This window comes from Colletotrichum truncatum, assembly GCF_014235925.2.
Source record: "Colletotrichum truncatum strain CMES1059 chromosome Unknown Contig_0001, whole genome shotgun sequence".
Classification (NCBI taxonomy): domain Eukaryota; kingdom Fungi; phylum Ascomycota; class Sordariomycetes; order Glomerellales; family Glomerellaceae; genus Colletotrichum; species Colletotrichum truncatum.
Genome location: NW_027222398.1, coordinates 4,704,941 through 4,732,691, shown reverse-complemented (window position 1 = coordinate 4,732,691; position 27,751 = coordinate 4,704,941). Strand labels below are relative to the sequence as shown.

The window sequence follows — 27,751 nt, the reverse complement described above, 5'->3', positions numbered from 1 at the left end:
CTGATATAGTAGATAATGGTAATCTTAACCGCGACTCGCGGTTGACCAACGGCGGCGGCAGCGGCAACGTTATCCGTGATGGACGACAAGATTAAAAATCTTCAAGTGTTTGTCGCATGTAGTAAGACATGCTGATCGTATAAGCCAACGCATAAGGCCATCGAGATAAGCTGGGGCCGCTAGTATGGCGGTCTGGTAATCTGCCGAGACTGCCGACCGTTAAGATGGCAAGACGAAGAAGCAACGGTCGGAATGGGGGAGTCTTATGGCGTCGTTGTTCATCGTGGCACGGCTGTAAGGTTTGCTTTTTCTCGTGCGATTCTCAACACGCTATCCTGTTACAGAGGGGCACAAAGCACGGTCTCACAAGACGCCAAGTGACAGTCGTTGCCTCGAGTAAGATGACAGGAGAGGCGTATCCAAAGCTCAAGCAGGACCGAAGCTGTCGTGCGAAGGAGGAGCTTGAGCTGCGGGGTTTTCACGATACGATGAGACCTATGATTCCTGGGTCTCACGAAGACAGCCAACGGCGCAAGAGGCACCCAGCCAAGCGCCCGTCGCTGAAGCAGCAAGTTGGAGCAGCTATGTCTGTATGCTGTATCTCCCCGTCACAGACATCGACGGAGATGGAAATCGTTTAACTGGTGGCACATTGGACGGTGGGAAAGGGCCCGAAAGATTGTTTCTCCGGAGAATGCAGATGACGCTTGGCCTCTCTGCGGTCTCTCCTCGGTCCTACCCTGACGGCTTGAATTAGGTACTATGGTTGGTATATCCGCGGGGATTTTGTCTCTTTGTGCCTTGCAAGGCCTGGCAAGAAAGTTGATCTGACATTTCTGTGGAATGATCCTCGGCAGGCGGCAAGGGGAAAACAAGTCAGTCGGCACGGTTGCCCATTGTTTCTGCCCGGTGCAATTTGAAGGTTGATTGCTGGTTGGGCCAAGCGCATCCAGCGCATCTCTTTTTACGCCAATGGCGATGGCCATACCACGGGTGTTATGGATTGATTCGCCATCCATTTAAAAGAGGGCCAAGAGAACCAAGAGGGTCATTATGATCCGGGGTTCGCGACCCAATGTATGGAAGAGGAGATAGAATGAGTACATAGTAGAGGTGGATGGGATATTTTGATGCCCCCGGCGCAAATGAAGTCACCACTGGGGCCTTCGGAGCCGGCGTCTAGTGGACAAGCACAGCAGTACTCCGTACTATGTAGTGCTGTGTAAATATGGAGCACACATCAGCGCAGTTGGTGCTGGTGCAGGCCGCTGGAATTTGCAGATGCCTAACATTAGCGCAGATCCCAGCCGCCTATCCGTTCTAATTGTGCATGATATAGCCGAAAGCCCACTTCTTCGTCTGTCGGGAAGTGACAGTCCATTGGTTGCAGAGGTCAGGGGTAGGAGGTGCCCAATCAATCTATCCAATCAAATCACTACAGGTCGCCCCTGCCTACCCCTCTTGAACCCGTTCCTTCCAAAGGGGGCGCCCACCCGCATACCTTGGATGCTTGGTTCCTGTGTCTTGGGAAGGAGGGGAGGGGAATGCGACTGACCATTCAGCGCCACTCTTTTCCCCCCTCTTGTCCTTTTTTTTTTTTTGCGCTCTGCGTCGCTCCTCCCACACCGGAAAGGGGTATCCCACAGTGTCATTGGCCGCAGATCCTCGGGCAGTAAAAAAGAAGGGGCGTTGCACTTGGGGTCCTCCTCTTTTCGTCTTGGCTTACCCTTTTTTTTTCGCTCCATTTTCGTAGACAGCTGCTACATAGTATGGGAAAGGCTCCGAAGGCCCCCAACAGCCATTCGATTGTGGGTACAGAATGTGGTACCTGCATGGTCGCGTGTGTCACTCTGAAGCCACCCGCGGCATTTCCTAAATGACATGGAAGGGCCCCTCTCCTTCTCTCTGTCTCTCTCTTTCTCTGCACTCTCACTCGCTCACTCCCTCACATCTTTCTGCAGGTCCATCTCATTGTGCGCCGGTACACCCCGAAAACTCGGACACCACACCGTTCCCTTCAGATTTTGCGCCAAACCGTTGGTGCTAGCTGCTAGAGGGGGCCATGTGCCAAGATGCCGCCCGTTTCCCCCAATTTCCGTGGTCAGACAGACTAAGAAGGGGTGGAAGGGGGTGACCTCTTTCACTTTCTCCAGCTCATAAGGCAGACGAAGCAACTTGAAGCAGCCACAATTAACTGCCACAAGTCACTTTTCTCTATCCTTATCCTTACGCAGTACTATGCAGTAGATCAGATCGGTGGCCCAGGCTGAGATACTCGGCATATCTCAGCATATTCGTTCGGTCTGCATCTAAACCATTGTTACCATGTCCTCGTCCCCGCGCCCACAGCTCACATCTCATCCCATCTCATCTCGCCTCGCATTGCCGACTAACCTTACACCAGCACAGCGCGCAATCTGTCATGTCCAGGGCCTACGTATACATTTTGTTAATGGATGCTCCGTGCTTTATCTCCTCTTTCGCTTCTTTACGCTTTTTTTCTTGTCTGTTGACTTTGCCTCTCGCTTGTTTTCGCTTCTATTCCCCACCGATTTTATACGGGTATGTGGTTCTCATGCGTCCGTGTCTGCCATTTCTGGAGTACAAACGCAAACCGTCGTTTGGTGTTCTATCGTGTAAGGGGGCCAATTCACCAAAAAGGGGGCCAGCGGCAAAAGACTCCAAACCCAAGCGCTGGACTGATGAAAGGGTACTTCGTACTTTTGGCTTGTACCAGGTTGGCCCCAGTTGGTGGCACAGCCAGTAGGATCCTGGTCCCGTCGCGCTGGCCCGGCCCCTTGAAGCATCATCTTAATCTATTCTAACCCACATCAAGAGCGATCCCTCCAACGCACTTCGACTGACCGCTACCCTGGGGCACCTCGCGGTAAGATGCCGTAGACAGGGTAGTGTAGTAGCGTAGCAGTGGCTGCACGTCGGAGACAGGAGGCTGCTGTCGCCCGCTGTCACTGTCAGAGCAGTAACTGTTGATCCTGCCTCAAACACCATCAAACAGAAGCAGAGAAGCAATGATCCGAACACTTAACACTGTAATTGATTGTGGGTAGTTCCCACGATCGCCAGGAAACAGATTATGGATAAGCAAGGAACATCGCTGTTTGATGCTGAACATTATTAGAATGACCCAGTCTAAACTCCCGGATCCCCGTCACGACCAGAGGGGGAAAGAAAGGCTGAGCATCCTAAGAGTGCGCCATTTGTCTGCCCTGGTCCCGGGCTCATTCGACATAGCAAATGACCAAGTAGAAACCGCACCAAATCAAACTAGCCAACGCTCTCCCATCACAGGCACTCCCGCCCGCCTCCCGTTGTCGCTCGCTCCCCCCGGTGGCTAAGAACGGAGATCAATGGGGATTCAGACATATGGAGATGGTTGTCGAAGGGTGTAAGTCCACACCCCCTGTCTTTTCCCTGGAGTGTTTGACCGTCGCCCCCAGTCCTCAAGGGGTGTGGGAAGGCTGTCCGCCCCGGCCCCCCAATCCCTCCAGCAGAAATGTGAATTGCCATATCCTTAAGCCATGTCTCTCCACCTGTCGCCCGTTTCCTTCTCTCAGATTGCCCTTTTTGCATCGTCTTCATTCCTGTCCCTCATCTCCCCTCCGTCACCACCCCCTCCTTCCGTCACTTCACGGGGTCTCTGACTGTCACTCACTCACTCACTCGCTCGCTTTTTTACACACTCCTTTTTGTTATCTTGTCTCTCTTGACGGCTTGCTCTTCTGCTCGTCGTACTCAGCCCTTCATTTTTCCCCTCCCAAAAATATTTCCCGAACCGCGGATCTCACTCATTTTCGGCTTCCTGCTCCTCCAAGCCCTGGACACTCTTTTCTCCGAGACCCTGTTGTGTGTGTGTGTGTTGATCGCATTCGATTCTTGACTCGACTTTGGAAAAGACATAGCCGTTGGGTGATCGAAGAAAACGACATTACCGTCCTGTGGCATTATCTTCCCCGATTTTCCCAGCCTCCAGATCCTTGCGCATCGTCTTACACGACCCGACAACGTCATATCGCAACCGTTGCGTGCCAGTCTCTCGATATCAACATCAACCACGTAACCCGTTCAGTCGCATTAGGTGTAAACTGTAAAAAGAGGAGGATTCATTGAATTCGTAACCTGCTAGATCTGCCGCTCCACGACGAAGACGACGACCTCGACGACTTATCGACGTACTGTTCCCTCGCACGAAAAAGAAGTAACGGGCTTGCTCTCATTACGACCTTACTTTGAATCTGCCTGTGGTGCTGGACATCGGACGCTGGAATCTCGTTTGGTAGTGTGTTGCAACACCAAAGTTACATTGCAAAGTATTCCATCTGGGACAAAAACATCTCAGTCAAAACTCATCGCCAACTAGCCAGGGAAGGAAATTGCAACTTGCAAGTAACCAGAAAAGGAAGCCATCTCAAACTCAAAGGCTCTCTTATTCTCGGCTGTCAAAGGACTTTAAGCACAGTTTCGGTGTTGAACTCGACCCGTTGTGGAAATTTCCCAAAAAGGAAGGACTCGGTGAATCATCTCGCTCCCACCTCCTTCCATCCACAGCATCACCAGTGTCGGTCAACTCACCCGTTCCTGCCTCGCCGAGATTTACGCTCCTTCTATCACTTCCTCGCGCCTACCTCGTGACTACCAACACTTTACGGTCTACCTCACAATTCGGAATTCTCTCCTCCTTCACACCACACAAACAACAACAACAACCATCGTCCAACCTCCACCAAAAAATCACCAATATCCTTTGCGCGCTGTACTTACCTCGAGATCGCCTCCTTCAGTCAAAATCCATCAGGACTTTGAAATCTTCTTCTGGAACCTCTTTCAATATCATTCATATTGTCTAGGAACCTTTGGTTGCTCGGGTAGCGTTTTGAGTCTTTCCAACCGGCAATTCTCACATCGACTACTTTCCTTTTGGACCGTATCGACTTTGTTACCAGTCACGCACACATCGTACATTGATACCCAGCTTTTGTATCATTTTTTACTGTAAGTCAACCATTCATCTGACTCCTTTTATCTTGTTTGTTCCCTCAACTGACAGCTTCTCAAAGTTCTCAAGTCTGAAATCAGCCAAGATGAAGACTTTCACCAACATCGCCGCTGTCACCAGCTTCCTCGCCGTTGGCGCTGACGCCTTCTGGCGTATGGAATGCCAGGGCCGCGTTGGTCTCGCTCGCGTTGACCCTCTCATGACCTTCGGCAAGGCTGCTCCTCACGTTCACGCCATTCACGGCTCCAACGGTAAGTTTCTGATAAGAATTCTGTTCTTTCTTCTGAGAAAGAACAAAAAATCACGCCTTGGAATCGCGACTGACACTCTCACAGGAATCTCGCCCACCGCCGAGTTCAGCGACCTGGTTGCCGGCGACTGTACCTCTTGCCGTGTCAAGCAGGACATGTCTGCCTACTGGACTCCCGCTCTTTACTTCCAGGACTCGGCCACTGGCGAGTTCGAGGTTGTTGAGCAAGTCGGAGGAATGCTTGCGTAAGACCTTCAGTTCGTTTCTCTTCCAGTTTGATGCTAATCTTCTTAGGTACTATCTTCTTAATGGAAAGAATATCAAGGCATTCCCCCCCGGCTTCCGCATGATTGCCGGTGACACTGACCGCCGCAACTACACCGCCGGCGACCCCTCCAAGCCCGACCCTCAGAAGTCCGACTGGGTCACCTTGGGCCAAACCAAGCAGTCCGTCCTCGAGCAGCGCGCTGTTGGATTCAACTGTCTCAACTATGAACGTGCTCCTGAGGGCACTCTCTACCGCCACTTCCTTCCCGACAAGGATTACCTTGATGCCAACTGTGCCAACGGTGTCCGCTTCGAGATGATGTTCCCCTCCTGCTGGAATGGTAAGGATAAAGATTCTCCGGACCACAAGTCCCACATGGCCTACCCTGACCTTGTCATCGATGGTACCTGCCCTGAGGGATTCGAGACCTCTGTCCCCAACCTTCTCTACGAGACCATCTGGAACACCTACGCCTTCAAGAACCGTGCCGGCCGCTTCGTCATCTCCAACGGCGACACCCAGGGCTACGGATATCACGGCGACTTCATGTCCGGCTGGGATGAGGACTTCCTCCAGAGTGCTGTTGACACTTGCACCAACATGTCTGGCAGAATTGAGGATTGCCCTGTTTTCTCCCTTCAGAGCGAGAGCCAGGTCAAGCAGTGCTCGATGAAGATCCCTGACATTCTCTCCACCGAGGACGTCATCGGCCCTGACACGGTTCTGCCTGGTAACGTCCGCATTACCTTTGGCGATGGTTCTTCCGAGGGTGGTGCCGCTCCTGTCAGCTCTTCCACCATTGTTGCCCCTACCATCCCTACACTCACCTACAAGCCTGGCAAGACGGCTACGGCCAACCCCCTTCCCGGCCAGGTCTTCCACGAGAGCGGCAAGGCTAGCTATGGCTACGGCAGCACTTCGTCCACTGCCCCGGTTGTTGCCCAGGCTGCTTCTTCCGCTGCTCCTGAGCCCTCGACCCCCGAGCCCACCCCTACCCCGATCTTCGAACCCGTTACCACTGCCCCTCCTACCTCGACACCCAAGTTCGTGTCTACGCAGACGATCACGGACGGTAACACCGTGTCGATCATCCTCTGGGAGGAGGTGATTGTGTACGTGACCGAGTACGAGGACATCACCACGACTCAGACGGTCAGTGCCACGCCGACGCCCGCCGCCCTGCGCGCGCGTCACCTTCACCACCACCGTCGTCACCACTTTTAAGTGACCTCGAGTCTTTTATCAATTTTCTTTTTAGGAGGCTTTTCTCCATTTCGGAAAAGGGTTGCGAAAATTAGGGTTTGGGATTCGTCTGTCTGTACAGGACACGCATCAGGATGTGAAGTCCTTTTTTCTTTAGCAATGGAACCCTTTCTATGGAAAATGATTTGGCTTCGCATTGGTTTTTTCCCCATATCTTGCTCATGGAAACCTTTTGTTGTCTGGACAGTTCTGAGCAGACATGCTTTTTTCTTGAGGTAGCTAGCAAGTTATGGGCCTGGCATGGCGTGTCGTCATGAGATATGGTGATCATTAGGCGGCAAATCATGAAAGTCAAGTCGGTTCTTGCACGTCGTTTTCATGTGGATATTGAGTGAGCTGCCGAGTGTAGTTTGGAGGTTGCATGTTGTTGTAGGCATCGGTTGTGGTGTTACGGTTGCGAGTGCTTTCGTATGTTTTCGTAACCACTGAGTTCAAGTCCATTACCGTAGGCGTTGGATATTGAGAGATACCTTTGCTCATTATTGTTTAAAGTTATTATCATTTTGGATATGCTTGTGGTTATTACCACCTTGAGCCTACGTAGAGACCCGCTTGCAAGGCAACAAAGTGTATCCCTACACCCACCACAACCCGATCGATCCCGCCTCAAATCAACTGATTAACGTGGTCCGACTTTGACGAGCCGTTCAGGGTTCCCCGCACTTGGTTGCTTGCCCTCCCGCCATTCCGACAACCGACGTTGTCAAAGCAGAAACACAGAGGTTAGCGCACATATTCCGCTACTTTTCCGCCAAACGGCCTCTAGTAGCTCTAGACCGCATCCGGATACACCCGCTTGGATGGCCACAACGTTGACCTGCATACGCAGCAATGTTGAAGGGCTGGTCGAATCATGTAACGACATTCCCGACGCCACGGAAGCAAAGCCATGTGGTTTCCTTGTCTTAACGTCAGTCAACCTTTCTGTAGCTCATCCTTCGGCCTTGAACTCCCCCGTCACTCCGCCGTTATATTGTGTGGGCAGCCAAAGGAGCTACCCGAAGGCAGAAAATTCCAAGTCAGTCGTCTGTTGAATCTTCCATGATGACTGACATGCAGCAGTAACCTTTTTCTTTTCTTCCAAGCGACCCCTCACCGTCCCAAATCCCCCATGCGGCTCCATCTTTCTTCGGACGGTGACCTTCCGCACGTCTAGGCTTCGCCGCTCATGGGGTTGCATTTCTCCTGGACTGCAACGCTGCTGCCACCAACAATTGACGTTTACTTTTTATTTTTCGTCGGGGAGAGCTTATTTGCTTCTCCTCATCTGATGAATTGACCCCTCATCGTCCGAACCCCTCACTGCAGCGTTTTGTTTTTGGGAACGACCTGCGTAGAAAAGGGCCTTGGCTTTCCAGAACCCCTGGTCCAGAACGACTGATTGCGACGCTGCGGGCTTCCTCCAACGACGTCGACCCCCCCAGAGCGGAGGCGGATAACGATGGCTCGAGAATGGAAAAGATCCATCATCGGCGTCGCCTTGTTCCTGTTCATTGCGGGGATAGTAGCCCAGCAGTGGGCCTGGGATGGCCTTGGGGTATGTTGCATCTCGTTTCCCTGGTCCGGATGCTACTGAGGGGACCGCTTCGTTAATGTATGGAGATGAATTGTGTGTGTGTGTGTGTGTGTGTGTGTGTGTGTGTGTATGTGTGGTATAAGCTTGCGTATATGAATACCTTCCTTCCCAGTCCCCATCTCATGTTCCCCTCGTCCTACCGGGTCAGCCTTTTCTCGGCCGTCGTCAAGTACACCCTCGCGAGGCTAGAGTGAATTGGTTGATTAAATCAAACGCAAACCCAGACTTGCCATAACCCGCGGCCCCTCGACATCTTCAAAATGCGCTCCGCCGTTCTCCCCGTCACCGCCGGCCTGGCTTCCGTGGCTTCGGCGCTTGTGAGCCGTGACGGAACAGGACGCCTGCCGGCCTTGGGATGGAACTCGTGGAACGAGTACGGGTGCGACATCAACGAGACCGTGTTCCTCAACGTCGCCAAGCTCATGGTCGACCTGGGTCTCAAGGACCTCGGATATGAGTACGTTAACATTGACGACTGCTGGAGCGACAAGGAGCTGCGGAGAGACAACGTCACGAAGGAGATCATCGTCGACTTGAAGAAGTTCCCTCAGGGGATCAAACATACTGTTGATTTGATTCACCAGATGGGGTTGAAGGTTGGCATCTACAGCGACGCGGGTGAGTTTAATTTACTGGGGATAAGTTTAGAGTGTGTCAACGCGTAATGCGAACGCGTGGGAAGAAGTTTTCACTGTTTGCAGCGCCTGCGTGAAGCTTCGGGGAATGCTACGATGACCTAGTGTTTGGCGATGCGACAGTCTGTCTGACTGACACTCCTTACAGGAACATCCACGTGCGGTGGCTTTGAGGGATCACTCGGCTACGAGGAAATCGACGCCGCGACCTTTGCTAAATGGGGTATCGATTGTGAGTTCTTCGTATTTATCCCTCACTTCGCTTCTCTCCCTCTTCTCCCTCTATACTACTCACTTACTACCTGTGCTGGGGGAACCCCCACAATGTCTTGGATTCCAAGTTGGTATGAATTGCTAATATACCTTCGCCACAGACTTGAAGTACGACAACTGCAACGTACCCAAGGAATGGTTCGACGACTGGAAATACGTCCCCGAGCTCTGGCTCGGCGGCCCTCCCAATGAAAACCAGGACAATGGCGACCCCGTCAACTCCAAGACAGGCAAGCCTGCGCCCGCCGGCTACGACTGGTCGACCTCGGTCACGGCCGACCGCTACCGCCGCATGCGCGATGCGCTGCTCGACCAGGACCGCACGATCCAGTACTCCCTCTGCGCCTGGGGCCACGCCCACGTCGAGGCCTGGGGCAACGAGACGGGCCACAGCTGGCGCATGTGGGGTGACATTTACCCTGAGTGGTACGGCCAGCACCAGTGGTCATGGGGCCTCATGCCCATCCTCAACCACGCCGCCTTCTGGTCCGGCCCGGACGTCAACGGCTTCTGGGGCCACGGCGACTGGGACATGCTCGAGGTCGGCAACGGCAACCTGACTTACGAGGAGAGCAGGAGTCACTTCGCCTTCTGGGCGGCCCTCAAGAGCCCGCTCATCATCGGCACCAAGCTCGACGGCATCAAGCCCGAGATCCTCGAGATTCTCGCCAACAAGGAGCTCGTCAAGTTCAACCAGGACCCGGAGTACGGCGCCGCGGCCCAGCCGTACAAGTGGGGCGTCAACCCCGACGGCGCATGGAACCTTACTCACCCTGCCGAGTTCTGGTCCGGCAAGAGCGTCGACGGCACGCACGTCTTCGTTCTCAACACTCTCTCTGGCACCGAGAAGAAGACGGTCGCGTTCAAGGACGTGCCGGGGTTGGCGACGGCCAAGAGGTACGTCGTCCACGACATGTGGACGGGCGAGGACCTGGGTGTGTTTGAGAACGAGGTCACGGTCGAGCTGGCGAGCCACGACACGGCGGCGCTGAGGATCAGCGAGTACAAGTGTGTCAAGAAGAAGTCTGCGGGTTTATGAACGTCGTTGTGGTGTCTGGGTGAAGGGGACTTTATCTGGACGCAAGGGAGTCAGAAGGTGATGATTAGTTAAGTCACACACGACGAGGTCAAACGCGAAAGGGAAATACACAGGAAACAAAGTAGTTTATTTACTTCCTTCCCTTTTTTTTTTTTTCTTTCTATTAAGCAGTTCTCCCTAAAAAAGAATGGATTGTTTTATTTCCCGCCAACATGCAACTCATCTTACATTAATGAGCATTGCTGATGTTCATCAAACCCGCCGCGTGCCAGAATCCAGCGAAGCTATTCCCAAAACTTGACCGCGCCACCCAGCCAAGGGCGCGAATTTATATTACATCACGTTCCCACTTCCCACCTGAGAGAAAGTCACTCGGAACGTTTGTCTGCAGGCTAACCTCCGCGAGGCTCGTGGAAACGCCGCTGCGTCGGAAGTCTTCCCCCCTCCCCACCGCGAGGAATGTATTCCCCGTGACAACGCAACGAGAATGCATTCCCGAGGCCTGATTAGACTGAGACCAAGTTTTCCTAAAACGCACCACACCACCCACCAGTCGTCATGAACGAGCAGGTTGGCAACAAAGGTTTTCGTTTCCAATATGCGCCAGCCATTCTCATTTCCTGGGCTTATTTGCCTGTAGAAGGAAAAAGAGACCTCCGGAGGCAAACTTTTTACAGCTGCAAAGACCCTGTTTATTTTTTTTTTCCTTTTGCTTTCCCTCTCTTTTCCACTTCGGTCACTGATCTTCCCCATTCCCAAAACACTTCGTGCCATTCTTGCGTTGTTTACTCACACCACCAAACTGAGAGTTCCTCGCATTGCTACCTCATCATATTCTCTCCGATTCGTGCTAGCCTATACACCGTTTTCCCTTTCCTCCGATTCCATCACAGGAAGATACACACACACACACACACACACACACACACACACACACACAAGTGAGGGCAAACGAAAGGTGGGAAAAGAGGAGAAACCTATACCGCTTCCGCATCATGAGGCTTCAGCATCGTGGTGTCATCATCGTCTTTTCCACGTCCGCCCGTGCCACGACGCTGTCTGGATCCCTACTCTTGTAGTGAGCGAGGCTCTCGCACGTCACCACCCACATCAAGAAAAAGAAAAAAAAAAACACACACACACACACACATAGAAGCAAAAGCGCCTTGGGGTTCCGAAAACACTTCGCTCACCACCATGTCGTCCTCGCCTCTCGTCGGCCGTGAAGACTCGGCAATCATCGAGGGGACCGGCGGCATGACTCTCCCCGTTCTCCTCGCCATCGCCATAGGAGGTGGGCTCCTCCTCTTCATCTGTCTCGCCTTCCTCCTCGTCGCCCTCGCCAGCCGTCGTCACCGTACAAAGACACTCTCCCCACGATGTATGTCGGGGGAAGACGACGAGGTCGCCTCGGACGGCGGCCCGCCTCACACTTCCAGCTCCAGCCCTCGCCCCCGCCGCCTCACCAAGACGCAGCCGAGACACGGCGGCCACCAGACGTACATGGACATGGTGGAGATCCACGAGCAGCAGCCGCACCGCTCCCTGGCGTCCATCATGAGCGTGCCGCGGAGCAAGACGTTCGACGTATTTGGCGCGCCGGCCGAGGCCGCCGAGGGCCAGCAGAGGGGCGGACACATGAGGAGGAACCACAGCTGGATCGATGAGGACGCGATCCACGGCCCAAAGGTGCAGAGGGACGAGAGGCGGCTGAGCATCCGCGACAGCTTCATCTTGAGGACGCCGACGCTGCCTGATATGGCGGGGTTCAAGGAGGAAGAGGCCTTCGCGGACAGCCGGTTCCACGGCGATGACCATCAGCAGCACCCTTACATCATCCAGCAGCCCCGGCCGGTGAGTCTGCCTCCGCAGCGGAGCCAGCAGCCGAGGATAACGATCCAGACGGCCGCGTCGTCGTATGAGCACGCGGAGAAGATGGCTGCCGCGGCGAGGTGTAGTGCTCCGCCCGGTCCGCAGGTGCAGAGGGTGGGATCTTTGCAACGGCTGCGGCACAAGACGACCGAGTCCGACCTCGCTGAGATTCTCCGGTCCACGGAGGAGAGGTTGCAAAGCGTCACGCCGATGAATAGTAGACCTGCCACGCGCCAGAGAGCGAACTCTGCTTCGGCCGGTTCGAGCGTGCTGACTCCGCGAGGATCCCCGACCAAGTCACAGTCACCTGTCAAGATTAGCTCACCGGTTAAAGCGCCGCCCGGCTCGCCGACTAAACCTCACTCTCCGATAAAGTTCGACTCCCCGGTGAAGCGCGATATGGTGGTAGACCAGGTTGGGTTTGCCATGGGCGCGTTTACACAGCAGCAGCAGCAACAACAACCTCAGCAGCGCATGCGCACACCTAGTCCCCAAAAGAGACTATCGGTGGTATCAGCGCACACGCCTGACCCCCGTCACAAGCGTAATATCTCACAAATATCGATTACTTCCGACGGAGACAGTTTGTTCGGCGAGACGACGCCGGAGATTGAAAATATCCTCTCCATGGGGCTGACGAGCCCAAGTAGGCGGTCCAATGACAACTCCCCAGCGAATGAGGCCAAGCCCGAGGACAGGTGTATGTCGATTGGGTCGCTCGGAAGCAACGCCTCGTCTTCGTTGTCGACGTTGTATAGCGTCAACGAACCGGAGGACGACAGCAAGACTGGCGGAGGGGTACACGGCGAGGGCACCGTCCGCGGCCGGAAACCAAAGGGCCTCGTCATCGACACGCAAATATGCGATCCCTTCATCACACCGCCGGATGTACCACCCCGAAGCCCTAAACGTCTGTCGGCAAGCTTACCCCCGCTCCGCCGGGTCACGCCGCCAGAGGAGAAGACACCGGTCGACTGCAAATCAGCGAGCAACTCCCCGCATCCGAAGCGAGGCAGCACGGCGGAAAAGAACCAGCCGCGACTGTCTATCCTAATGCACGCGCCCAGCCTACCCCCGTCACCAGATACAATACGTCCCAAGAGCGTGACGTCGATGAAGCCCGTCGTCCTCGTCTCCAGCACTACTGTAGTCAGCATGAAAGCCAGCCCAGGGACGTCACCAGAAGGCAACGCCCAGCCGGAGACGCCAACGAATAAACCAAATACGGGCCAGAAGACCAACGTCTTCCCGCCTCCAATGAACCTACACCCGGCTCTCGAGTCACCGACCCGCGAAGTATCGGTGATGGAGAGCCCAGAGGGCAACATATCTTTGCTTGGGGGAAGCATCTCCCCCAAGATCCGCCCTGCAAGGAACTCCCTCCACGGATCCGGTCCCGCGTCGTCCCCTCCGCGTCTGCCGCTTCCCAACCCGGAGCTCCACCGCGAACCGAGAAACGGCTCGCCAACGCCGGGAAGACATAAACGCCGCGGCATGCGCAGTCCCGCTCTCGGACGCACGCTCTCCCGCCAATCATCCACCTCCAGAGACCACCGCGCCGATTACCCTTCCATCATCCTCAACCCGTCAGGCTCGCCGAAGCGGAACTCGTTCCATAGAGATTTCGCAGTAATGGGCTTACAATCGACGGTCGCGCAGCTCCGACGGATGAACAGCCAGATGAGCACCCTCAGCGGCGGATCCTCCGTCTCGGACCCGGAGAGCCCCACTTTACCTAATATGCGCGGCGGCGGGTTCAGCCCCGATAGGAGTAATAGCCGCGTGAGCAAGATCGGGCGACAGAATTACCTGGCGCTTGGCAACCCGAAAGCAAAGCGGAACACGCGGTCGTCTATCAAGGGGGCGCGGAACTCTATTGCCGTGATCAAAGGCCGACCTGGTGCGAACGCGAGGTTGGAGACGCTGAGGGCGGCGGTGGAGGAACAGGAGAACGAGGCGAGGGTGGTCGGGGTGGTGAGGGGCCCTAGGCCGCTTGAACCGTCGCCGAGGTCGCAGAGAACGATAACGCGTGAAACAGGGAGCCCTGAGAAGAGCCCGGGGAGGTCGCTGGGGGAGACGTATGGGGGCGTGAGTGGGTTAGAGTCAGAGACGGAGGCGTCACCGAGCAAGCTGTCACCGTCGCGTGGTGGTCTGATGGCGGACGCCATCGGGATTGTCCGGTTTTGAGGCTTCGAGTTAGCCTCGTGGGGTTTTCATTTGTCTTGGAAAAAATAATCATAATGATCGGTCTTATCCGGTTTTATAGCGGGGGGGTTTTAAGCGAGTATTTTGTGGTGTTGAATGTCTCACGCAGAGCACGACGTCCATGTATTGTCTAGGGAGCATTAGCAGATATCATAGTCACCCAATTTCACACGAACCAAAGTCAACACATCGTCAGACGCAGGCGGCATGTCTCGTGCCGAGAGACTCCATTATCAGGGAAAAAATCAGGCGTGAGTTTGAGAGAGAAATGGTATCCCTACCTCGCTTTATTGAGTCCGGGCCCCTAACCATGGTATCATGTCGTTCCTCGTCACACTGTCCCCCCACCCACTCAGTCTACTGCTCATCGACACGCGGCCGCTTGTTCTCTGAGTCCTCATGTCCGTTCACCCCGTCGTTGACCTCGTCGCGGGCCCTGACTCTACCTGCACCCTCGCCAAGTTCGCCCGCGTTCTCGCCATCCTCGCCCTCCTCGCCGTTCTGTCCACCAATCCAGTTTCCATCGGCGTCAAAATGCAAATGTACGTTCTCCGCCGTGATCCATCCGCCGCTGCCGGGGAATGCAGGGGGCAGACCCCCGTCGGCAGCGCCGTGCAAGACGCCAGTGTATCCCTCTACGGGTTCGTGGTCGCCCTCGAAGATGATCCTGCCGTCTTCGTCCTCGTCGTCCTCATCGGCGGGGTCAGGGTGGAGATCGGAGCACGCAGAGATGGCATCGTAGAGCTTCTGCACATCGGCCTGTGCGCCAGCCGTCACCGCGGGTACAAGGGTCAGATCGATCGTGTTGAAATCGTCGTCGCCGTCGCCGCCGTCCGCGAGCTCCAATTGCATCCAGATAGCCTGGAGCGGTGTCGCATCCCCAATGGTACCGACTTGCTTGACTGCGTGGATCGAGATTGACGGGTAGGGAATCAAGACGCCAGCTCCGGCGGCCGTTGAGAAGATTGTAAAGTTTCTGCCATCCAAGTTAGCCCCCAGCCATTGAAAACACCCCGCGTCCAAGAGGTGTACATACTCTGAGTTAACAAAGACGGAAACCTGCTGCTCCGTGAGCTCCTCTCCCAGTTCCCTCAACGTCGTGCCCTCAGGCGCCGTCGCAGTCGTAGAAGCATCGGCGGGAAACACAGCCAGGCTGCCCTTCTGCGACGCGGGGATCCATGCCTTGGCACCCTCGAGGTGGTAATGCAGCACAGGTTTGCCGCCGAAGAAGGTCTCGGGAGTCTGGGACTGATGCTCCTCGATCGGGATGTAGTCTCCCACGGCAGGGGGGGAACGAATTGTTGTCGGCAACATGGTGATTATGTGTGAAAGGTCCTTGAGCGGACTCTGCTTTGGTTCTGCTGTGAGACCCTTCATGGTGGGGGCTGAAGTTGCTGGCTGTGGAAGCTGGATGTAAGTGGACAAGCTCTTATCATTATCACCACGTGATTCAGGAGTATGATGATGTAATCATGGGGAAGGTGAAAAGAGGGAAGGCGGTGAAGATCATTGCTGAGGAATACGTACCCGGCTCCACAATGGGGAGGGGGTCTGAGCTCTCCACACCGATGTCGTTCCGCCTGTCGTAATTAACCCTTTTGCTAGAGTTGGTCGCGGGGACGACAGAGCTTCGCATTGACTGGGCTTAGAGGCAACCAACACCTCACACATCCCTCTACGGCTTTTTCTTGCGAGGAGTTTCGAGCAGTTGACACGCTGCAGACTGACCTCATGCACTTCTCCCTGAGCTGATCCGTCTTCCAAAACGGCATTTATCCCCATCAAATAGTATCGATCCGAGATCAGGCCGCCCATAATGTATAGCAACCGTAAGTAACCCTCCCCCTTCATTCCTCGCCTCTTTTTACAGATTCAAAATGCTCACAGATGACAAGGCTCCCACCCGCTCCTAGAGCAGGTCCCATTGACCGTCTCCCCCTTCATCTCCCTTCCGGCGGCCACGACCTTGTCCTATAACTACAAGGCGATGCCCTCTGCCCTGCCGCCCTCAGCGACGGGCGTCCCGGCTGCCGTGACCGACGAGGCCGCCGCCTCAACAGACCCCTCGGCGAACAAGCCCAAGTATGTCATCTCGCAATCTGGTCACGCCGCACACCCGGACGACATCATTGCCTCGTGCCGCGCACTACAGGCGCATATTACAAAGATGCAGGAGGACGCTGAGCGCGACCTGCGGGAGCTCGAGGAGCGTATTCAGGCGCGCGAGTTGGCTGAGAAGAGACGGGTTGCCCCAGGCTGGCTGGACAGTGACGCGAGGCTTCTCGAGCCCGAGAGGCCTGCCGGGTCCACAGAACCCGATGCGCAGACCGCGGCGGAACACGCAGGCACGAGCGAGATGCCGGCAAACGACCAGGGAGCGGAGCTGGATAGGGTTTTTGGGGGTTTGAGCATGAAATGAGAGGTCATCCCGGGCCCTCTGAGAGAGAGAGAGAGAGAGAGAGAGAGAGAGAGAGAGAGAGAGAGAGAGAGAGAATGAGGGACAGGGAGTGAGAGAACGTGCACGATGTGCGCTGCCTTCGTGTGTTGGTATATGCCTTCATCCAGCGGGCGACCATTTTATCATGACGTGATGGGTATGGCGTTATTCATGGCATTGGGGCCCCATTATTATTATGTATTTATTTTTGTTTGTGTTTTGGGTCTTGGGCTTCGGCTCTCGGCGGACAACTGATATCACGCTTTATCATCCGGCTGGAGAAACCGGCTTGGAACATGAGTCTCGCTAGTATTTGTTTTTATTGACAGTCAACCACGCAACTGTTTTCTTCTTCTTCTTTCAGGCTTCGGCTATCTTTGACCGGCGGCCGCTGATTTTGTTAAAACGTGGTTAGCTCGCACGAAGCGCTAGTGAGGAAACTGCGACCATAAACCTTGTCCTTCCACGAGGTCCCATCAAATTTTTCGTGAGACATTTTGCCCAGGTTATTGATTTACTATTGGATCCAACGTGTTGGTGCCGAAAGTCTGTTTCTAGAACGCGCGGGAAACGCCGTAGTAGCGTGCGACAATGGTCATGGCGCTGTCGATCACGTAGACGGTATGTGTTTGTTGTGTGGCTGAATGGCTCATTATCAACAGCTTGCCTATGTGGTGTTATCAAAAGGACAGTTACGACAAGGCTCGAGACATGGTGAAGAATCCAGGACATCATATCGGTGAATTGATAATTATGATTGTAACTTTGTACAAGAAACTGTCTATACGAATCTAGACGAATGGTCCTGAGGATACGAAATCCTCACCAACCGCCTACGCAAGCTCAAAGTCAAACTTGGTCTCCTCCAAGCTCTTCTTGCTCCATTGGTGCACCAACCGGTCTCCAGAGCGCTTCTTCTCCCGGAATAACGCCTCAGTAAGGTACTTGTACAGCCAGATGCTGGCTCCGTTGTACACGATGCTGTGGTCGCTGTCGGTGAAGGTCAGCCAGTTCATCTTGGTGTTGGGCACTCCCGCGCTGACGAGGAGGTCGATGAGCGCGGCGGCGTTCTGGTAGTGCACGTTGTCGTCGCCGGTGCCGTGCAGGATAGTGAACTCGCCGGCAATATTCTTGAAGCCGTCGGCCTTGCGCACGGCCGTCTCATTGTAGCCCTCCTCGTTCGCGTCTAGGGTCTTCATGTAGCGCTCGGTGTAGAGCGAGTCGTAGAAGCGCCAGTCGCTCACGGGAGCGACGATGAGTGCGGAGGAGAAAACTCCAGAGTCCTGCTCGACAACCTTGGCGGCGAGGTATCCGCCGTAGGACCAGCCAAAGATGCCAATCTTCTCGGCGTCAATAAAGGATTTCTTGGAGGACAGCTCCTCGGCAGCCCAGATCTGGTCGACGGGCTCGAGGCGGCCGAGATGGCCAGCGACGGTGGAACGGAAAGCGCGGCCCTTGTAGCCTGTGCCGCGGTTGTCCACCGTGTAAGTGATATACTCGAGCTCGGGGTTCGAGGCGATGAAAGCACGCCAGTTGATGGACTGGTATCGCTTCGTGACCTCTTGGGCACCAGGACCTCCATAGGGTGTGAAGAGGGCAGGGTACTTCTTGGACGGGTCAAAGTTGGCGGGCAGACGCTGCATAACGTTCAGGCTGTAACCGTCAGGGTGTGCGAGCTCAAGGTAGGTGATGTTGGGGAGCTTGTACTCCTGCAGGCGGGCGACGAGGGCCTCGTTGCTGGTGATGGTTCGGAGAGGCTCGGTGGAGTTGACAGAGTAGAGCTCTTGGTAGGGGACGTTGGGGCCCTGGTAGGTGAGGATGTAGTAGCCTCCAGAGGCGGAGAATGAGGCGCTCCAGTAGCCGGCGACGGTGTCGTCAACCAGGGCCTTCTTGGTGCCCGAGGGATAAGACACAGAGTAGAGATGGCGCTCCGTGCTGTGATGCTCCGTGGAGAGGTAGTAGATGAGGCGGCGCTCGGTGTCGATCTTGAGAACGGCGGTGACCTCCCACTCGCCGCTGGTCAAGGCAATAGCATTGCCACCGTTGACGGGGTAGAGGTAGAGGTGGTTCCAGCCGGAGACGTCAGAGAGGTCGAGGTAGTACGCTTCAGTGGTGTTTTGGAGGGGGCCGAGGTACTCAATGCCCTGGTTGTTGTCGAGCCAGCCGTCGGAGCCATCGCGTTCGCGAATGGTCTTTGAGGCAACACCCTCAACATCGACGCGGACAATCTTCTCCTGATCCTGGACGCGGTTGAAAGCGCGGTAGACGAAGCTGGCGTGCTTGTCGGTAACCCATTTCAGCTCGCCAACGACGAGATCATCAATGGGGAAAGCATCAATGGCAACTGGAGTGATGTCCTCAGTCTCGACGTCCAAAAGAGTCAGCTGGACGGTCGGGTTCTTGCTGCCGACCTTGGGGTAACGCAGATCCAGCTCAACGGGGTAGGGAGGAGCGATCTTGTTGCCACCCATAAAGTAGGGGATAGTGAAGGTCTCGACACCAGTCTCGTTGAAGCTGAGATAGGCGACATATTTGCCGTCTGGGGAGAACCAAAAGGTGCTGCGGCTGCCGAAGATTTCCTCCTCGTACACCCAGTCAGGAACACCATGGAAAAGATCGGGACCGCCGTCCTTTGTGATCTGGGAGATTGTGCCATTCTTGCTCAGGTAGAGGTTGTTGCCTCGGACAAACGCCTAGAGTAAATGCCGGGGTTAGCTGTGGTCCCTAGAAGCCCGAGCTCCCAGGAAAAAGAAACAACTCACAATGGCATCGCCGACCGGCGAAAATTCAGCGTACTGAATGTCGCCCACCTGATCGTCCACCAGCGGCACAGTAACGCCGGACTCGACATCAAGGATGGAGTAATCGGCAAAGTACGAGTGGCGGTACTGCTTGGTTGTGTTGGTGGCGAAAAGAACCTTCTTCTGGTCGGGGCGGATCCAGTAGTCGGCGTAGCCCTCTGGAGCCTTGTCGGCGGAAACGAAAGTCTCGTTGGCGCCAGTAACGATGTCCTCAATGATGAAATCCTCAGCATCGGAAAGGTAGATGAAGCGGCCATCCTCGGCACCTGAGAGCCAGCTGACGGAGCGGGAGCTGGCACCGAAGCGGGGCGATACGACGGTCTCGTTCCAGGTAACAATATGATCACCACCTCCGACAGGCTGGTGAGGCTCACGGTCGATAGCGGAAGCGGAACCCAGAAGGAGGGCGCTAGCAGCGACGGCTTTCAAGAGACGCGCCATTGTGTTGTCGGATTGCGTCCTCTGTGTAGTTCTTCGTCTCCTGCTACTGCCGACAACTTCGTCTGAACGAGGAGTAGACGAAGAGAAGCAAGAGCCAAAAGAGAGCGGGGAAAAGGTCCCGTCCGGAGTGCCCCCAAGTTTTTATAGCTTCTCCCCAACCCAAGACATGCATTGACCGAATGACATTGAATGGAGACGATGCAATGGCTTATCGGGCAGGTCGATGTCAATTGGGTTGCAGCGCGGGCTCCACGATATGGCGAGGCCCCGTTGATCGTTCATTCGGTCTGTGGAACGGCCCACTGGAAGCGATGGTCGTTGGGCAGGTTACATGTCGTGCTCGTGGTGCCAAGACAGCATCATATGGAGCTCTGAGAGCTACCATGTATATACCGGCGGGTGTTGGTCTCGGCAATGAGCTCTGAGTGGCCAGGTTTAGTCTGGCGAGACTTTGGAGCGTGGTGTTGTTGTTTGTTGGTGGACAAAAGATCCTGGGGCCATGAATATGGACCTGCCAAAGTCGGCCTAAGTTCCCATGTTCCAAGACTTTTGGAAAGAAAAAAACAAAAGACGTTGGAGAATGGGTCACTCGCGTACGCTACCGGTATTTAATAACGTGTATTGGCTTTGAGCGGCTTGTTTCTGGTTGAAATAATGAAAGCGTTGTGAGCACGCGAAAAGAGCCAAGACTTGAATTAGAGTAGGTGGTGGCCCAGGTCGATGCCTGTTCGGGAAGGTTACACTTGGACTGGAGTGGCTGGTGTACTACCAGTATTGGAAGTAGTACAGTATGAATACATAGTATGGATATACATACCTTGTGTATACACAACGGGTGGGGGGTGGACCTGGGACAAGAGAGACAGTGTCTGGAGGGGGATGAAGAGAAGAGAGGGAATAAAAAAAGATTAAAAAAAAAAAAAGGAAAAAGAAAAAAAAGATAGTAACGGCAATGTCGCTGCCAATTGCCAATGCCGATAAATGTTCTCCATGCATCCATAATGTGATCCCCTTTCAGTGCGGGCAGCCCCAGCCTCCCCACCACATCACCCACCACACCACTACTGCTACTAATACTACCACCACTACCACCACCACCACCAAGCGATCGAATCCTGCTTGCTACACTGCCGACGGTATATATTCTTTTACGTACATCAACACTGCGATCACAGCATGCAGGGCATCTTTGCCTCATTCCTTGGTAGTGACGGGGCCCCGTCTACTATGTAACCGCGCCCATGCAGGACATGTGTACTGAGCGGCAGCTTCTCATTTCGAGCGATGCTTTTAAGACTAAAATGACTAATCACATTATGATATGAGAGAATGTGACCCCTTTTTTGAAATCCGATTCCGGAACCAATGAAGAAAAGGTCGCATTATGCGATGGTCTGGCCTGATCAACCACATTTGTGAGAAGATAGTGAGAGAAAAAAAAAAAAAAAAAAAGGTGGTGTGTGGGTGTGTGTCTCACTGCTGACCGTGTCTAAGCGTCCCCGCCTAGGCGGAAGCCTAACGGAAGCTCCCCGGACAGCCATTAGAGGTTCCTGTCCCCCGCTAATAGTGCCCGTGCGCTGCCTCTGATCGACGGGTGTTCGGCGGGCTTTAAGCCGCCGAAGTCTTATCCGACAGCGATTGGACGCCTACTGCCTTTAAGCTAGAGCAGAGCAACTCACCTTCGGTGTGGGGGGACATCAGAGACACACCACACATATCCAGCCCTTCTTTGTCATTGTCAGCCAGCATCTTCCCTCCATCCTCGTCTCGCCGACCATCTGTGGTTTGTCCTCTCCTATCAAGGGACCATTCTAGATCAGGCTGACCGCTCCCTCGTCCACAGCATAGAATCCTCATTATCTGCGTACTATGTACAAATTAACTGAGACAGGGCTAAGCCTCCTCCACCCCTCCCCCTCAACGTTGTGTGTTCAGCTTTTAACCAGGGACCATCACATAAGAGACAAGGGACATTCCGCAAAAGCAACTCTGCTCGAGCGGAAGCGCCTCCGCGGCACAGATCAATAAATATGAACCCATGCATTTTCCTTCTCCAATGACGACCTTCTGCCCACGGCCCCTCCATGTCCCCCGCCTGACCAAGAATTCGAGCTCACCACCGACTCACCTTACTCACCTGAATTCCCCCATCAGGAGTCCTCTCAATACTCTCCGGGATAGACATCTATCGCCTATAGCGGCCCTGTTGTCTCATTGTCGTGTCTTACGTCACATCTTCGCCAAATGCCATGAAATGGGACGAGATGTGACTTGTAGACGACCACGGCTAAGCTCGTCCGGGGATGGACGAGCCTATCGACAGCATTAATCCCGATCTCAGCCTGCATGTCACCCTTACCCTCTTTCGACCCTTCGACGCACACACTCACACACACACTAACACTCCTCGTCTCTGCCAACGGGCTCAGGATCCAAGCAAACCCATAGATCATGATCCCGCTAAGGGCCGTAGCTCCCGCATCTGTCAGTTATCGAATGTGACTGACGGGACGAGACGACGCGCCTTGCCAGGAGCACCCCCGCCATGCCACCAATCATCACCCGCCTAGTGTCATGCATCCTGTCCATGAACGGATTCGGTCGATTTTCAAGTGATGATGGCGTCCGTGATATCATCTTACGCCCGCCTCACTTCTGGGGGAACTCGGTCCTATGGTCGGAGAAGGCGCGAGGTGAGACAGTCGACGACGACAATCACAGCCAAAGAGGGGGGAGAGGGAAGAGGGCCCGAGCAATTTGGGGGTGGTTTGATTATACCAAAGACCGTCTTAGGACTTCTTCGCGAAGGTCTGGTCTCACTCGGTGGGAAGGGGGTTACTCACCGGCACCCCTGAACCCCAGAATCCCATCATGTCAACTATCAGATGCATACAATGACCCAAGTCCCGCACACCTGGTTAATTATCCTCCAGGCATTCGCTGACCTATCCCAAACCTGCACCTTGCCTGTCCAAAAAAAATAAATCAGTCCATTGAGAGGAAAAAGAATCTTGAGAATCTCTTGAACCATGATCCCATCAGATGTGATGGAGACACCCACTGTTCCCAGTCAAAGCTGACGCCAATCACTACCGCTGCTTGCCAGAACAAAGCAGGTGGTTCACTGTCGGACTCTTACATCCGGGGGGTGGTCACTAACTCACTCTTCTGACCCAGACCTCTCAACACAGTGAACCACACATCAACCATTCCAGAAGGACTATTTGAGAAGCTGGCGATCGCTAACGACCAGGAACAATCTCCCCTCGACGCCAAACAACATAAGAAAACCATAAGAACATTGACAACCCTGAACAATAAGATCCAATGAAACTCAACACAGCAGCACAGCGACCTACAAGACTCACCATGGCTATGACTACCAAGTCCCCTATTAGGGAGGACTACGTCCGCCAGCTCACCCCCTACATTACTTTCCTGTCAGCTCTCAGCAGTGCCGGCTCTTCCGCGAGTTTCAAACTCGTCAACTTCTCCGACCTCGAGAGCGTCCGTAACCTTCCCGGCAAGACTGGCGCTAGAATCGTCAGCCTGAAGTCGTCGTTCGACCTCCCCAGTGGCCCCTCACGCTTCGTCTTCAAAGGCATCGACTATGAGCGGTACAAGAAGGACGGCCGGGATTTTAGAGAACACCAAGAAAAGACGCTCCTCCACGAGATCCGCATCCTCTGCACCGTGCCGCCGCACCCAAACATCATGCCCCGCCCCAAGATCCTCGTCGTAGTCCAAGACCACGACGAAAAGGACCACATCTGCGGCTTCATGCAGCCCGTCATGTCAAAGGACTCTGTGGACGAACAGGTCATGCGCGCCAACCACAAGGGAGCGCGCCTGCCCCTCGCTCTAAAGGCCAAGTGGTGTTACCAGATGGCTCTCGCAATTCTACACACCCATCGGGTCGGCAAAAGCTACCACATGGATTTGAAACCCGGCAACATAGTCGTCGACGACGAAGACAACCTGAGACTCGTCGACTGGGAACAGAGCGGCGTGTCAATGTTCACGCACCCGCCCGAGGTCACCATCGATCAGGAGGCCGAAGAGTCTTCCACGGTGTTCAGCAAGCCGGGCAGGCGCAGGATCATCTACACGCCTCACGTCGGCGCCCCGCGCAAGAACCAGAAGTGGGGGTTCCCCGACTGGAACGTGTTCCCGGAATGGAAGCGTACGTGCCCGCGCGCGGCGGAGTTGGCCGAGGTCTTTAGCCTGGGTCGGACGATGTGGATGCTGCTAGAGCAAGTCGAGCAGTCCGCCGACCCGACGGTGTGGACGGCGGCGTCCAAGGACATCCCGAGGAAGTGGAAGGTGATGGTCATGCGGTGCATCGAGAGGGACCCGAACGACCGGCCCGAGTTGGACGAGGTGGTGGATTTTTGGCGGAAGCAGATGTGACATTTTCGCTGGGTACAAGGGAGGCATACACTCGTTTGGGGAGTTGTGATAAAAACCTCCCCCCCGCATGTACAATATTATTAAAACATTCATAGAGGCCAAGCGGTGATTTTCTGAGTTAGTTAGTACAGTTACACAAAGTACTCTCAACGCGCGCGTCTCTTTTGTGCATGTCTAAAGTCTAAAGTTGGGACATTCAAGCTGCATTTCACTGTTTAACATGATTCTAACAACCAACTTGAAATCTTTCAATTTCCAAAGTAAGACGTCTCTTGAAGAGCTTCCAGAAAAGTCAAGTCAACTGCAGAGGTGTTATCACGCCATCTGACCTCGGAGTCAAATCAGATTCTCTCAAAGAACACTCCCATCACTTACAACCTATTGCAACAGCACAAATCAGCACCACTCAACAAGAAGCGCCATACTCAGACATCCCCATACCACATTTCCAAGCCCAGCACCATCATCATTGGGCCGATCTCTTTCCCAAACCCCAACAAGCCCGCATGGCCACTTGGACCAGGAAATCCAAATCCGGTGCCCATTTCATAACGGCCGTGAGGAAAAAAAGGTCGAATAAACATATGCCCCAAAGGGAAAGTGAAACTCGCAGAAATCCCAGCGGGCCTAACGTAATTCGCCACCGGGCCAAGCTCCAGCTAAGGGAGATGCGGGTTTCACTATATGGAGTTCTGGACTCTTTCCTTGTATCCCAAGGGATCCTTGTCATCCGCCCCGCCATGAACTATCCTCCCCGAAAAAAAAAAGGTCGGCAGTTTATCGACTGATTGCGCGAACCTTGTCGCCCCCGGCAGGCCATGGTGTTGCTGATTTTCTGCAGTCGCGGACTACTATTGCCTAGTTCGTGGCAATCCCGAGTGAGACTCTAGGGCGACGAGGTCCGTTATAGGCCTAGGGCGGCCGTTGGAAGTGGGATGTCTGAGGTTTTTAAGGAGGGTAGCTAAACCTGTCTTGATTGTAAAGAATGGGAGAGCGTGGGATTGATGTATCCGAAATTTTTACTTTTTTCTTTCTTTCTTCTCTAGTCTTGTTTAGACTGGGTTGCCTCTGCATTCTATGCTATGCGTGAATAGCGTCAACTAAAGCTAAGCTTCCGAATGGTTGTAACCCACCCGGACCGTTCCGTGGCATTTCGTCCGTCGAAAAGCACTTCCTAATTTGATTTCTGCGATGTTGCATTCTCGAGAAATGTCTTGGTCAAGCTGTGGATTTAACGCAGGGTAATAATGTATGTCGTCTACTTTGGAAATATGCATCCTGGCCGCATGTCCGAGACCGGCACGTGTTCCCCGCGACACTTTTCAGAGAGAGAGGAATGCGTTCTGGACCTGCTCTTGATTCAGAACAAACAAAGTTCAACTCCTTTCCGTGCCTGCTCAACGAAACTGACGATGTGGTGCAAGTTGCGTCAAGGCTTGCTCGGTAGACTTGGGGCGTTCAAAACGGCTACGCCTCGGACGATCTTTCTGAGACTCTCCTTTCTGTTTTGTGCTTGTGGCTGGCTAGGTCACGTTACGAATGACCCCCAAAGTAGGGTTGATATAGCTTGACTATTGCATGCAGGATACCAAGGTTATCCCGGATTCCGGTCATCACAAGCTAGTTCAAGGCTAGAAGGAAAAGGGTAAATGCGAACCAATTTAAGGCTGACTGAATTACCGACTTTTGACATCTCGATCGTGATGGTCATGTCCACTCCCACATACACGCCATGCCGTGGGATGTGGCCGTTATCGTGCCCCACGCCGCAACGGCAAAGCAAAATATGCACGATGGTTTTCGAAGGGATAGTGTGCATCTCTGAGACCCGTATCCAACACGTCCTGGAAAGGGTTAGATAAGAGAACAAGTAGAATGGAGGCGACGACCCTCAGGAACAACCACAGGGGCACCTGGAGGCCACAGGACATTTGCAACAAGACACGAGAATGGGAGAGTCACATCGGCTTGGACGAACTGGGAACAAGTCACGCTACAAAGAACCAATCAGGATGTAGTTGACAGAGTCGATGGACGACTATGGGGACTCTCGAGACTAACCAATCAGGAAAGAGTCGATGAAGTCGATGACAGACTTTTTTTTGGCTTCTGAACTAAGCAACATGATAGGACAGCCAGGGAAACGGGGCTTGTACATAAATTAGGACTCGAGTCTAGGATTCGAGGGCTTTCTATAGCCTCTTAGCATTCAACTTTTTGATTGTCTCCGAGTTACTTCTAGCTTAAGTATCATAGTAGTATGATATCAATTGTTATTTTGTTACCTAGTATGAGACTGATCATCTTACCCTGACCCTAGATCTGAGAGTACCCCTTATGCCAACGACCTGCGCTCTTGTTAGTCTCTCTACCTTAGCTTTTATTAGCAGAACCTACCGTCACCCAAGCTGGCTGTAACTGTGCAGGCCTCGTTGACTACGCTGGTCAACTTCGCTTGACTGCGGATTCAGGAAGTAAGGTCTCGCAGCCTGGAGGAAGTTACAGGCGCTCCGGTAGTTCCGCTAAAGCTGCCTACTTTAATCATACTTCAGCTCCGACTTGTCTTGCACTCATTTGATCTGTGTAAGAACAGAGGCTATTCTTTGAATTTTGCCTACTAACAATCGGTTGGCGGCTACTCAGTAATTGTATACAAAATTGTTCCGTACAGAGTGCATGCGGCGTACTACCAGTTTTCATACCAAATTCCCATGACCGGGTTCATTTAACGCGTCGATAGCACCGGTATACAAGCTTTTTGCGTGAGACTTTAACATGTGTGTTAGCATCAGTAGGATATTTTCAGGTTGTGAAGTCTCTTACATTGATTTGAAGCGATAGTGATAGCTCAGCTGTGTCCCGGGACAGATTTAAAATGGGCAGTGCCAGCCATCGTTATTCAAGTACAAGGGGTCTTCGCAGGCGAGGTACCCTCCCTTGAGTTTAGTTCCGCCACGCTCCGTTGTTCTAGCCGAAGTACTGACTCTAGCGCAAGGCTGCTGGTTGTTCCCAACACGGCATGACCCAGTGATCCAAGAATACTTTGCGCCTCCTGCGATACCCAACTCGCCTATGCGGCCGTTTTTAGCAGTGAGGGCCCAGTCAATATCACCTCTTGTGATCCCTTTGGGATCGTTGATAGAGCAGCAGTAAAAGGTGAAGTCGGCAACCGCCGCCGAGGCAAGGGAAGCGACAATGAGAGGGGTGTAACGCATTTTTAAAGCTGGTGTAGTGACTGAAGCGACAGACTGGTAGTGATAGACTTAA

General features: G+C 53.9%; 8 protein-coding genes across 8 annotated transcripts; 5 read left to right on the top strand and 3 right to left on the bottom strand.

Moving 5' to 3' along the window:
- Window positions 1-5,099: 5,099 nt before the first annotated feature.
- On the top strand, window positions 5,100-6,756 carry CTRU02_201311 (WSC domain-containing protein; the record flags this gene model as incomplete). Its single annotated transcript, XM_036726343.1, has 3 exons — window positions 5,100-5,265; window positions 5,350-5,509; window positions 5,559-6,756. The coding sequence occupies 3 exons, from the start codon at window positions 5,100-5,102 to the stop codon at window positions 6,754-6,756; spliced, it is 1,524 nt and encodes a 507-aa protein (XP_036582025.1).
- Window positions 6,757-8,493: 1,737 nt separating this feature from the next.
- CTRU02_201310 (alpha-galactosidase) lies at window positions 8,494-10,318 on the top strand (the record flags this gene model as incomplete). Its single annotated transcript, XM_036726342.2, has 4 exons — window positions 8,494-8,514; window positions 8,596-8,989; window positions 9,155-9,238; window positions 9,381-10,318. 4 exons carry the CDS (start codon window positions 8,494-8,496, stop codon window positions 10,316-10,318), a joined length of 1,437 nt encoding a protein of 478 aa, XP_036582024.2.
- Window positions 10,319-11,515: 1,197 nt separating this feature from the next.
- CTRU02_201309 (alpha-galactosidase) lies at window positions 11,516-14,377 on the top strand (the record flags this gene model as incomplete). Its single annotated transcript, XM_036726341.1, has 1 exon — window positions 11,516-14,377. One exon carries the CDS (start codon window positions 11,516-11,518, stop codon window positions 14,375-14,377), a length of 2,862 nt encoding a protein of 953 aa, XP_036582023.1.
- A 375-nt stretch (window positions 14,378-14,752) lies between these two features.
- On the bottom strand, window positions 14,753-15,772 carry CTRU02_201308 (uncharacterized protein; the record flags this gene model as incomplete). The annotated part of the gene is made up of 2 exons (XM_036726340.1): window positions 14,753-15,371; window positions 15,432-15,772. The coding sequence occupies 2 exons, from the start codon at window positions 15,770-15,772 to the stop codon at window positions 14,753-14,755; spliced, it is 960 nt and encodes a 319-aa protein (XP_036582022.1).
- Window positions 15,773-16,211: 439 nt separating this feature from the next.
- On the top strand, window positions 16,212-16,814 carry CTRU02_201307 (uncharacterized protein; the record flags this gene model as incomplete). Its single annotated transcript, XM_036726339.1, has 2 exons — window positions 16,212-16,224; window positions 16,291-16,814. The coding sequence occupies 2 exons, from the start codon at window positions 16,212-16,214 to the stop codon at window positions 16,812-16,814; spliced, it is 537 nt and encodes a 178-aa protein (XP_036582021.1).
- Window positions 16,815-17,665: 851 nt separating this feature from the next.
- On the bottom strand, window positions 17,666-20,074 carry CTRU02_201306 (extracellular dipeptidyl-peptidase dpp4; the record flags this gene model as incomplete). The annotated part of the gene is made up of 2 exons (XM_036726338.1): window positions 17,666-19,525; window positions 19,595-20,074. 2 exons carry the CDS (start codon window positions 20,072-20,074, stop codon window positions 17,666-17,668), a joined length of 2,340 nt encoding a protein of 779 aa, XP_036582020.1.
- Window positions 20,075-23,443: 3,369 nt separating this feature from the next.
- On the top strand, window positions 23,444-24,484 carry CTRU02_201305 (phosphotransferase enzyme family protein; the record flags this gene model as incomplete). Its single annotated transcript, XM_036726337.1, has 1 exon — window positions 23,444-24,484. The coding sequence occupies one exon, from the start codon at window positions 23,444-23,446 to the stop codon at window positions 24,482-24,484; it is 1,041 nt and encodes a 346-aa protein (XP_036582019.1).
- A 2,870-nt stretch (window positions 24,485-27,354) lies between these two features.
- Window positions 27,355-27,699, bottom strand: CTRU02_201304 (uncharacterized protein; the record flags this gene model as incomplete). Its single annotated transcript, XM_036726336.1, has 1 exon — window positions 27,355-27,699. One exon carries the CDS (start codon window positions 27,697-27,699, stop codon window positions 27,355-27,357), a length of 345 nt encoding a protein of 114 aa, XP_036582018.1.
- Window positions 27,700-27,751: the final 52 nt, after the last annotated feature.